Below are 13,043 nucleotides of genomic sequence, written 5' to 3'. Positions count from 1 at the left end.
GAAATGCAATAAATTTGAACAAACGATTAACATTAATAAAGTGCTTCAATTAACAGTTCAAAGTTTATCAAATTGTTGGACATCTATACAAGAGTACAAATGACGGCGAGATAAACCTCACACAAATATCAGGTGCAACAGAGATGATGCTGGTGATTTTTTTCTTTTCTTTTTCTTACATTACATTGTTACGCAAACTTTATCTCTGGATACTTATGAATTAGCGGCGGTGAAAATCCCACACGCTTATGCAGTTACGAGCAGACTCTACTTTGATCATTTATTTCATTGTAAGCGGCGGAATAATTTCCACACGCCCAAGCTATAATACACTTAATTTATTATAGGCGGGGGCCTTTTACTAATAATCTCTTTGGCTTTAACGTTGAGATCAGAAATATCCATCCAACGTGCGTTCTGTGCAGGTTCGCCACAAAGATGAACTAAATATTTATGTGTTCCGTTCACTATTTTACAAGCTAGTATACGTTTGATTTTAACATTGTCTTTGATATGACTATCTGTGGACGATTCAAGTGTCGTAAAATTAGTGTCTCGGAAACGCATGGGTTTTCTGTGTGTCCTTTTAGAACGTCGCACGGGTAAATTATTTTCTGATGTGCTTACATCCGGGACATTGGATAATTTATTTTCGGATGAAACAAGATCATTGCATGGACTATCGTTCTCACTGTGTTCCGAATGTTCATCTGATAGTAAATCGTGTTCTACTGTGAACTGATTGACATTTGTTATAACTGGATCCATGAAATAGTTACACTGATTAGGTTTGCGAACATATGCCGGCTTTAGTCTGTTAATATGGATTGACGGGAAAATTTTAGATGTAGTCTGGTCTTTTAATGTATATAAGTGTGGACTTTCACAATTTTCAACAACATATGGTCCTGCAAATTTGAATTTAAATTTATGTCCTGGACCTGTCGGGTCTTTACTCATGTATACAAAGTCGCCAAGTCTTAATGTTAAGTTATGAACTTTTCGATTAGCGCGTTCCATCATTGCTGTTTGCGACTTTAGTGCGTGATCCTTTACTTCATTCCGAATAATATCTAATCTTTCGGAAAATTGTTTAAGATAGTCATGATAATCTTTTGGGATTGACGCTAAGTTCAAATCACGAACGTGTCCCGACAAAGGAAATTTAGGACGACTGCCGTAAAGAATTTCAAAAGGTGAATATTTTACACTGTCATTAGCAGTTGAATTTAATGAAAATAAAATAGATGGTACCATATCCTCCCAATGTTTTCCCTGTTGAATGTAAGGCGTCATGCGTTCTGCAAACGTTCTATGCGTTCTTTCACACAAACCAAGACAGTGGTGAGTAAAACTCGGTGTGTATTGCTGATTTATCTCCAGTAATCGACACACTTCCTTAATTGCACGAGCGGTGGCTTCCGAACCACGGTCACTGATCAGAGTATCGCAAACTCCATATTGAGATACAAGTTTAAACAAGACTTCCGCAACTGTCAACGCATCTTTGTTTGGTATAGGCTCTGCAACTAAAAATTTTGTGAACGCATCGACGGCTGTAAATATATAAGAGTTTCCTTTTGCTGACACTGGTACAGGTCCGTATAGGTCCATTTGCCAAACCTGAAAAGGAGCTTCAGGTGTCTTAAAAGCGACGATACCTGCTTTTGTTTTAACTTGAGTAACTTTTCGGCTCTGACAATCGTGACAACTTCTAACATAATCCGTCACACTCTGTAATAATTTCGGGAAATAATAATGTTCTTTTAACATGTCCGCTGTATGTTGAATGCCACCGTGTCCACCTAACGGTGAGTCATGGTACAATCGAAGAACGGTTTTAATAGCGATCTCTGGTAACGCTAGTTGATACGAAGTGAAAAGTTTTGTCCGTTTACACTTTGCTGTACGAGTATGAAAAAGCAATCCATCCACCATGTCATAATTTGGAGTTTCGAGTAGAATTTTTCTAGCAGCTTTCTGTGAAGAGGGTAATTTATTCTGTTCAAAATATGATATAAAAGGTCCAAAGTATGGGTCCCGCACTTGCAGTTTTTGAAAAGTGTCCTTACTAAAATCACCATGTCTAAAAATTTCAATTGAATCAGTGAATTTAACTTGCGTATTGTTCTCACTTGTAGCCGTTTCTGTACTAAGATTAGTTTGGGTTTCGTCACCATCGGTATTTAACGTTGTAAAATTTGAATGATCTTCCTTTTCCGTAGAAATTTCTGTATCCTGATTGTTAGCACTTGTTTTGTGATCGACTGATTCTGACTGATTTTCAGTGTCAATATTTTGAGATGAAGTTTCCGGTATATCACGGTTTCCTGTATCTGCTGTTATATTACGGTCTTCAGAGTCACATTTGTCCGTGAATTGTTGATATTTTATGTAATCTGGTAACTGACTTTTTATTTTGGAAATTGTTTGATCTGCTACATCGTAATCTTCTGTATCAGCGTCATATCCAAAATCTAATTGTTTGTTTTGAAATTGTTTACTGCGCTTAAAATGTTTTAAATTCCTAATGGAGTCGTGACTTTGCATTACGTTGTTAACTTCCGGAAGATTGTGTTCTTGAAAATCAGTACTTTCAGAATCCATAAAATTCGGAAATTTAACACGCTTTCCTTCAAATTGTATATCACCAACATGTTCGGGAACGTACGGAAAAAATGGGTCCTCTTGATCAGGACTATCAATACCTTCACAACTAGTCAATCGAGTTGACCGAGATAAAGCGTCTGCAACCTGCATATCTTTTGCCGGTTTATATCGTAGTTCAAAATTGAACTGTTGCAATATTGCTACCCAGCGTTCATATATGGCCCCTTTAAGTTGTTTTTGAAATATAGGCCGAAGAGCCTGGTGGTCGCACTCGACAATAAACTTACGACCCCTCAAATACATTGCACAATCTAAAATAGCTGTTACCATCCCTAGTAATTCTAATTTTGTAGGTCCGTACGATCTTTGCCATTTGCTTAATGACTTAGAACCAAAACGAATTACACTGACATCCTTACTATCGCTAGCTGTCTCCTGATACTGGTACAACATGTATCCTATACCTTTAGAACTGGTATCCACTGCTAAATAAAACTCAGTATGAAAATTTGGAAATGCTAAGACCGGAGAATTTGTCAATAAAGATTTCAACTTGGTAAATGCATTTTCTTGTTCTGATGTCCAACGAAATTTGGCGTTTTTCCGAAGAAGTTTGGTTAGAGGTTCTATTTCAGCGCTAAAATTTGGAATAAATTTCTTGAACCAGTTCAACAGACCTAGTGCACGGCGAAGTTCACGTACTGATCGGGGTGACGGATATTCTTGAACTGCTGTAATTCGATCAGGCGGTGGTTGTATACCGTCTTTAGAAATAAGGTGGCCAAGAAACAAACAAGATTTCTGTGCAAAATGACATTTCTGAGGGCCCAACTTTAGGCCAGCGGCTTGTAAACGATTAAATACCTCATGTAAATCACTAAGGTGTTGCTCAAAGGTTTCTGATGTTATTAAAACGTCATCTAAATAACACAGACAAGAATTGAATGTTAACCCATGGAGCACTTTGTCCATTAAAAGTTGAAATGATCCTGGCGATGAACTTAAACCCATTGGTAGGCGGAGAAATTGATATGTACCGTAACAAGTGTTGAATGCGGTATATCGTTGGCTGTCTGGAGATATAGGCATCTGAAAAAATCCTGAACTTAAATCGATATGAGTTAGGAAATTCGGGGTCCTGTTTGAGAAAGACTCTGTTAAATCCTGTAATTCTGGTAGTCCATAAAAAAACTGCTGAGACTGAGAATTTAAATACCGGAAATCGCAACAAAATCTGAACTGAGAGAGACTGTTTGAAGACTGATTGAAATCGCTATTTTGGCTATTTCGGGACTCCTTGGCTCTTTTTGAAACTAACACTATGGGACTTGTGATGGGTATATCTTCGGTTTCACCAACCGGGGAAATTATTCCTTGTTTTAGCAAATGATCGAGATGATCCCGAAGTACTTGTTTTTTATCTGGGGTAAGGCGATACGATCGCTGATATTTTGGCTTGAAATCCGGTTTTAGTATAATCTTGTGTTGCACTACGTCCGTGAAACCTAAAGCAGGATTTTCATCTGTTACAAATATGTTGTCATGCGATTTTAAAAACCCTTTCAATTGTCCTTGTTCAAACTCAGATAAATGTTTTGGAATATCAAAATAGGAGAAAAATTTTGTCCCACTAAGTTCCCCATCTTCACACTTTTCGGTCGAAAACTGTACATTATTAACCTCTGGATTTTCTCTATTTCCTATACATGTAGCTATTAAATCAGAGTCATTGTCAAGTATCTCAAATTTCGCAACAATCTGACCCCTTGGAATATCAACTATTTCACTTGTAGAATTAAACAGTTTGACAGGCACCAGTTTATCTTTATTTACAGAAACTACCGATTTCGCTGTCAAAACACCTAATTTAAACAAATAATTATGGTTCGTGCATATTCCTTGCATACCATGTAAAATATCATTATGAACTTTGCCCCATACTATCATCTCAGAATTTGGCAAAACTGACAAACGCTTTTGATTTTTCACTTTACAGAAACGGGAACATACGGTCAACTTTGAAAAATCTAGCATTATTTTCTTCGAGACCAAATAGTCTGTGCCTAATAATAACGGATGTGATGTTTGTGAAAATACATGTACTAAAATCCAATGTTTCCCTTGTGGAATTTGTATTTTAATTCGTGAAACACCAATAAAGTTAACAGATTGGTTATTAGCTAAAACAATTTTCTCACTAGTTGAATTTACCCATGACTTGTGAGTTTCAGGTATTGAATTAAATAATTGTTGTGAAATTACATTTATTGAGCTTCCCGTATCTACTAGGGCTGCAATTTTCAAATTCAAAATCTGTATGTACCCTTAAGGTGGAATATGTTTGTACGAGGCGGGTATGAAATTTATATTTCATTTGTATTTCATAGAATTTTTAATTTGTTATGCTTCATTCTTTAAATTTATGAAGATACTACTTAGTAGTTCTTTAATTCAGTTTATTTGTCAGTTATAATCTATGATCACTTTGTATTTCATTTGTATTATATTCTTGACATATGTATATATATGATTATGACTACCTGCTAAGCCAAAATCGTTTTCGTTCTATTTGACGTGTGTAATTCTTATAAATGAATTACTAGAGTGACTATTTACTTTTGAATAATTACGTGAACTAGCTAGTTCTTTGGCGAAAAGTGAATATAATGGTTATCAGCTTTTCTTTTTATCGTATAATTTCTATAAGCTTGAAGATCTTATTGTATCGCTACACTAGTTTAGTGTAAGCTGTTGTTATCAATTGGTATTATTATTATACAGACAATAACCCATCCCTTATCAGAGAGAAAGGAGAAAGGGTTACTTATCTAAAAAGTTTTTTAGATTCCTGGCTTTAAAAAAGTTGTATTTAATACACGAATAAAGTACGTTTCGTGTTATTGCAAGTCTTCGGTTTTTAGGCATGATCAGTTTGGCGCGTTTTCCTTATTGTTCGATGGCTTATTGTTCGCTAGCTTGAGTCTGGTTTTTGTATTTGATAAATGTCAAATGTCCATTTTGATCGCTAGTGTTGATCAAAATTCAACTGACTTTGCGCTTCAATTGTGATTTTAATCACGTACAGCCTATGTTTTATTGAAATTATAACATGGCTTTGTTTCTAAAGCCAAAGTAAGAAAGTCATATTAGAATTGCGGTTTTTATCGAACACAATCATAGGTTTGAACGTTGTTTTCAATTTAGACGTGTATACATATATATATACAACTCGTCTAAACATCAACCCAACAATGTTAGATCTGTAAATTTGCTTTCGCAAATTTTTGGTTTTTCCCTCGCCGGGATTCGAACTCATGCTACTGTGATATCGTGACACCAAATCGCCTGCACTGCAGCCGTCCCGCTAGACCACACGACCACCTGGGCTCTTAAATATATTCTATTAACGTTTAGCAAGGAGCTCAGTGCTATGTTATTTCGTATTAGGAAACTTTGGAACACATTGAGTAAGTTAATTTTATAATTGTATGTTAGTTTGTAAGGGAATAAGCTTTTACATAGTTTTCTTGATGATTATTATGGGTTTTTTTTATACAACACACATTCTTGTCGTCCAATAACTAAACGTGTATTTTTTGTGTCGGCAAACGTATTTTGACTTATTTTTTTGCTTTTTTTTTATTATTCATTAGCTCTTCAATACTTGAATAATGTTTTGATTTTCAATTTGTTTGGCCTCGAGCAGCACTGAAAATTGAATACAAATTTATTGTAAAAATGCACATCTGGGGTGGTAAAATTTGCACTGATGACGCTATATAGAACGTTTTCGGGTTTGAAGTGCTTTATATACAAAAATAAATCTTTTAGTTTATTATTATTCCAGATATAGATGTGGGTTTTTTTTCAAGGTTAGGACACCACAGTTGTAGGCCAAAATTTACAAAAATCTGTGGACCAGTTAACTACAACTTGAACTTAACTATTAAAAAGGTGTGGTATGATTGCCAATGAGACAACTTTCCACCAAGAGACCAAAATGACATATAGACATTAACAACTATAGGTCACCTTACGGCCTTTAACAATGAGCAAAGCCCATACCGCATAGTCAGCTATAAAATGCCCCGATATGACAATGTAAAACAATTCTAACGTTTGCTAAATGCTTATCTTTTATCTAAAATCAGATAAATAATTTACCTGAAGTGAACTGTTGGTGAAACCGGAACCATCAGTTGATTCCAACGTGATCCTTCATATGCTTGTTGGAAAGTAGTTCTGGAATTCGAGAAGGACATTTGTGTGTCGAATATCAAGTGTTTTGTATTTTGATACATATCATAAGCATATACATGTCCACTGTAGTAAGACTGAAAGAAAGGGAAACATCTAGAGATTTATGAATATCATTATATTCCTTTCCCTTTTTACGTATTCTCTAAACGACTTGATCAAGTCAGCTCGAATACTATACTGACGAACTTTAGAAACGCAACACAAATTTTCCCCTTCCAAATTATGTTTGATTATCATAGAACTGCTATTCATGCCTACCATACTTCTTTATGTTTAAAAGAAATTTAACACCTTATAGTACGGTGACCAGACCCAATATTTGTTTAGAATTGATCGTCAAACATACTATATGGCTATCTTATATATCATTGGATTCGGAAAAATTAGTACTTTTGAAATAACGATGTCGTCAAAAAGAAATGTGGTAACAGTTTTGCCTAAAATAGGGTCAAAGATCAAATTTTGTTTTTATTTTTTTTCTTCCATAGTTTTAAAATTTGAAGATATATACAACAATTTAGGTAAAATTTTAGATACAGACATTATTTTCAAATCATTAAACAATGAATTATCTCGAAAATGAAAAAAAAAATGAATTAGGAAATCGATTTATTCTGGAAATTGGCTTTTTTCAAACACTCGATCTATTATGCAAATATTCTAACAAAGTTAGAGTAGTTACCTTACCGGCTGACATTCAACCTCATCAATAAATGATAAATATTATTATTCTAACTGAAACCTGCTATCATGGAGGCGTATTTTGCATAAACTCATTCATGTAATTCATGAAAACATCAAAGCACCAAATACCACGAAAACAGTTATAATTAAAAATTCCAACCAAAGAGATCCTCACAACAGAATTATGCCAGGAGTATCTTCTGGTTTAACTGTCAAGAAACATGATTTGCAATTTCTATATAATTCTGACCCTTTACAGTAGTAAACTTTATACGCTCCGGACATGTAGGGTTTTGTTGTGAACAAACACATGACTTTTTTACATGGACATTTTCCCTTCAATGAAAACACAAGATCCTGCAAGAATTCTGCTGAAATATGCTCATTAAAATACACGGGGTGTAATGAATCATTTAAATTTCGCCAACCGTATTGTAAAATTGACGAAATAAGGGGGTTAGCAATGTATAATGCGCTTCAAATTTTTAGTTTGAAACAAAGTACGTAAAACATGCTGTTTCAGTGCTGCCTCACAGGGAGGTAACCTGACTAAACTGGCATCTTTACTGGTGGCAAGCTTGAAGTGCATTGAATAATTACTATGATGGAATGGTTATAAAGAGACATTTCTGATCATAAAGATTTGAAATTAACTTCCATGCCCAAGCAAGGGCTTCATCTTTGTCAATATTACCGAAACTCTAAAAAAAACACCGAAATAGTCGTGCGTTTCCTTCAAAGTCTTGTAGACAAATTTTTTACCTACTCCAAACAGAGACAGTTATGTCGCATCCGGTTAGTGCATGTACAGCGGGCAATGGTTTTCAAATTGTTGGGGAAAGACAGACACATAGTTAGTGAATGGGGGAAAGTCTTCGCCCATCCTTTACACTGCTAATGTTCCTCAATTGCACCCACAACTCACTCGTATGTGTCATATATTCATAGAAGTGAACGCACAGAACAATCACATCTGTATTAGAGGTCCGTATGATTGTTCTTTTACTATTTCCCATTTCTCTAAACTTGGTGTCAAAGTTTAAGACAACGAGTGTTGACCTCCTCTTGAGTGCTTAACAAATTACGACAGCCATTAACAATGTTGGTATAATTTGACAATTTCGGAATTTACAAACGTTCTGGTAATGCAAAGCTCATACCAGGTGGAATCATAGGGGATTTGTGAAAGTTTTGTAGTCATGAATAATCTGATACACTTTGGTGGAAGCTATAGTCTTTGTGCGGCGTTCCCTTTCGACCGACTTTACAGAGTTGTTCATGACGTAGCGGTCAAAAACATTAGCTACTGTTTGGGCTATAGAAATTCGTTGGGACATATTTTTTAATAGTCAGCTGCAATGTCACCGAATGTTTTGGGTAACCTTTCTAAACATCAATACATTGAGCCAATGCCTTACCAACTGTAAGTTGGGAATGATGGTACAAAGGAAGGTACGGAAAGTGCTCAAGGAACTTCAGATTCTAATTACTCCAACAAATAAGACTTACATGATTTTCTCATGGTGCCGTCATCTTGAAAAAGGTAAATTGGAATGGGACCTACAGGGCGCGACAGCACATGTTCTATGGTACATCATCTCTATATTTTGCCACAATCAGTGCACGTCTAAATACAAGTTATGGATGTATGTGACCTAAAAGTATTTCCCACGATTTATATTTAAGATTTGTTTTTGTGGTCATGTTTTCAACGTGTTAAGTTTTGACTTTGATATTGGACTATAAAAACTCCTTGAATGACTTAAAGAAAGTGAACTAGTGATACAATGTTTAGACATGTTCAATCCTTCCTGTACAGCTGTGAGCAAATAATCTCGAATATCTCTTGCAGCATGCCTTTTCTAGAAAATATATTGATAAGACATGGAGGATGGGATTCAACATCAAAGGGATCAGTCATGGATTATTCAGATGGTTCACAATAGCAATAACATGTTCTTCGTCTCTCTTCATTGTTGTTGGTCTTGTTTCTTCTTGTGAATGTGCATTATTTGCAGCAATTCTAGCAATTTTCAGCGTTACACGACTAAGGGGTTCTAGGAAATGTCTCGTTAGGGTCCATCTAACAAGCGCAGACTTTTGATTTGTTACGCCTACAGTGCCACCTGATCCCCTTGGGGCTTTTATAACGGTCTTTTCTCTTGATATGTCGGTCCTTGACCGTTAAATTGTCCAGGAGTCTGTCTTTAAGAAAAGTAGCCATCCATAAAAGATGATCGAATATTCGCAGAAAGTTGAAGCATATCGACTATGTAAACTGGCATCAACCTTCAGTAAATAGTACGGTTTGTTACAAAAACATAAGGTTACATCTGAGATGACGACGCAAGGAAGTGACCAATTTCCCTCTCGTCCTGCTCTAACATTTGACAGCAAAATTTCTACTGATTCAAGGAACACATTCAAGTATTTGAATGTAAGTGATACAGCCCTCATTACTTATATGTATTTATAAGAGGCTGTATATGTGCTTCAAATAGATCCGTCATATGAGCGGAAGGACTTGTGTTTGGCTTGAATTGCTTAATTAGTGCTTCTGAGATAAATGAATTTAATATAATTGATTAATAAAGGTATGAAATATCATATAAATGTTAATTAATGTACATTTTGCGTTAAAAAATTATGAAATTAAATTGAAACGTACTCTATTTAATGCAAAATATTTGTAGTGTTATTGTTTTACATAAACTTTTTAATAACGGATTAATTTTGCTAAACTTTATTTGAAATCGTTAAAATAAGGTGTAACAACAATGTTGTAATAACAGAAATCATAGCACGGACGTTATTTTACAATGTAGACCTCAAAACTTTTCTAAGTCGATTTTTCGTTTTAGTTAACTTACGTTCTTCAAAGTTCATTTTACAAAAATTGAACCGTACGATTTTTTTTACGACAAGTCAAAATGTTAAGTTTAATATGTGATCTACCAATGCTGTGATTTATAGCCGTATAGTCCGAATGACGATTAAACTCCTTAATTAAGAGACTTTTCTTTACTCGGTCACCGTACTATTACTCACCTAGGGTTATTGAAAATACCGGATTTTTGAAGACGCACGAATTTCTCTAAGCGAAATTTTAAACCCATAATTGCTTTTTTTCAGGATTGTTTTTACGTAGAACAATTCTTTCAATCCTTATCAACACTTGAATCATTAAACTATTGTTGCATCTCTATATTGGCGAGACTGAGCAATGAAAATCTGAATCAAGCCATAAGAATATTGCAGATAAGATGATCATCCATGACAAGATTAACCTGTAGTGACAACGCAAGGTCAATAAAATTTGATTATGCATCGTTATTTTAGATACATTGTACATGGTAACGGCCAAAACGTCAGCTTATAATCAAGTGATCGAATTCCATGGCAGACACTGAGACAGATTTATGCAAAAATATTTTCCAAGATACTGAAATGCCAAAGAATCGTCTGCAAAAAAACATTGAAAACCCCTGAAGTTACTACCGTTTTTTTTTGCAAAAACACAATGTAATGCATGGGACCCAAGCAATAGCAGAAGGAACAAAACTACGAAAAGTAGAACGGGGTCAACATTCTTAATTCGTAAATTGTCAATAGAGGCGCTCCTACTATATACGTACAAGAGGCTTATACACCAAAGAAGAAACCGAGCGCCATCTGTCGTCATAATGATCAATGGCATCATGTAACGATGACATTACACAAATCGACATGTTATAAGTTACAAAACACCATATACAAATTGGCAATTTACATCTGTGCCAATAGAGAATTTTGAATTCACATAGTCACAAGTAACAGACTGACAATTTACAAATTAAGAATTTTAAGAATTTTGAAATGACAAAGATACTAGTTACAAATTGACAATTTACAAATTAAGAATTTTAAAATTGCAGTGATACAAGTTACAAATTGACAATTTAAGAATTAAAAATGTTGATATTTCATAGTTACAAGTTACAAATTGACAGTATACAATAGATAATTTGAATTTGACAATATATAAATTGATAATTTGATTTTGACAATTTACACATTGACTATTTACAAATTGACAATTTATACATTGACAATTTATAAATTCAGAATTTTAAACCCGTTGGCTTCCCATACTAAACAGATTCTGAAAACATGTCCAACAGAATCGGTTGACTTTTTTGACAATCATTTTGGCGTTGGTTGCAGGCAGGCACAGCCTTCGACGATGACATATCCAATGATAAGGGGGAAATCAGGGTTTCAGTGCATACCACAGGATTTGAACATTAAAGCTGACTCCATCAGTTCAACTTTCGAACTGCAAACGTTTTGTTAGACATGAATGAAATTTATGTTTTAAACTTTAATTTTACAAAAATTGCATATTCGAAAATGGGAAGTAAAAAGAGTAGTGATGTGTTTTTAACGTCCGTCAGTATATTGATAGATACCACACATTTCCCGTTGTTATGCACTTAAAAGTTACTTAAAATAATAACCATTATAGAAAGAAAAAGCGAAAAATCAAACAGGTACTTTCTTTAAAAAAAAAAAGCTACACGACGGTTTTCAGTTGTATTTGAAAATATGTTATGTCTTTTGAATCATATTTAGATGCCCTAAATTTGACGTCAAAAGTCTTACAATTTTGAAAATTTAGCGCACTTCGAACTGTAAACTTATGTATATTTACCTTTAATTAATTAAAGGAGCACTAGCTACGAGATATATATTGATTGTTTTCTGTTCAATCAATAATGAAAGTGAAATAGTGAAATAACAATTCGCTTTTTGCAGCCAAAAAGGTTCAATTTTGTCAAATTAGGCTAAAAAACATTAATAATTAGTTATTCACTTGCAAGTGAATGAGTCGACCTCTTTAAATCCGTATTCATGTGAACTTCAATTTAAACCATAGCTAGAGATTGACAACACATGCATTGAACGTGTACTGGTTATTTAAAGAAATAGAATGTCAACAATGAAAGTGAAAGTACGGTAAATCATTTGATTACTAATTCCAAGGGGTACAATCAAAATCACGTGATGGATATACACACACCGGAAGTTACAGTCGAACTCGCCGCTTGAAAGGTTAGTAGTTGCATTTTCTTGTTTATATAAATTAAATTTTGATTAATAAGTTGTCACACCGAATGTCGGATAGTATGTAGTTTTAAAATACACAATTGTTTTTGCTTGAAAGCGGGCAGTTATTGCAAAAACTTCGACACAGTTCCAAATTTTCGACGGATAACACACACACTCAATATTTTTTCAACGGATAACCACACACTTTGAATATTTTTAATCAAAATTTCATAAAATTGTTTTCTTTATGATTTGTTTGGCAAAATAAATGCATGTCTCAGTTCAACACCGCTACTATTGATTTATACAATAATTTTTTTTACGATAAACGCTTGGTTTATTGTCGAAAATTCAAAAATGATACCACACACACAGAAAAAAACAACGGATAACACACACAC

At 34.5% G+C, this 13,043-nt stretch overlaps 1 protein-coding gene across 1 annotated transcript in view; it reads right to left on the bottom strand.

Moving 5' to 3' along the window:
* LOC139513754 (fibropellin-1-like) overlaps window positions 1–13,043 on the bottom strand; it is a 73,255-nt gene that overhangs the window by 14,467 nt on the left and 45,745 nt on the right. Inside the window, exon 4 of the mRNA XM_071302536.1 lies at window positions 6,775–6,944. Coding sequence (XP_071158637.1) covers window positions 6,775–6,944 — 170 coding nt within the window. The remainder of the gene's footprint in view (window positions 1–6,774; window positions 6,945–13,043) is intronic.

This window comes from Mytilus edulis, chromosome 2, assembly GCF_963676685.1.
Source record: "Mytilus edulis chromosome 2, xbMytEdul2.2, whole genome shotgun sequence".
Classification (NCBI taxonomy): Eukaryota; Metazoa; Mollusca; class Bivalvia; order Mytilida; family Mytilidae; genus Mytilus; species Mytilus edulis.
This window is presented reverse-complemented; position numbering and strand designations above follow the sequence as displayed.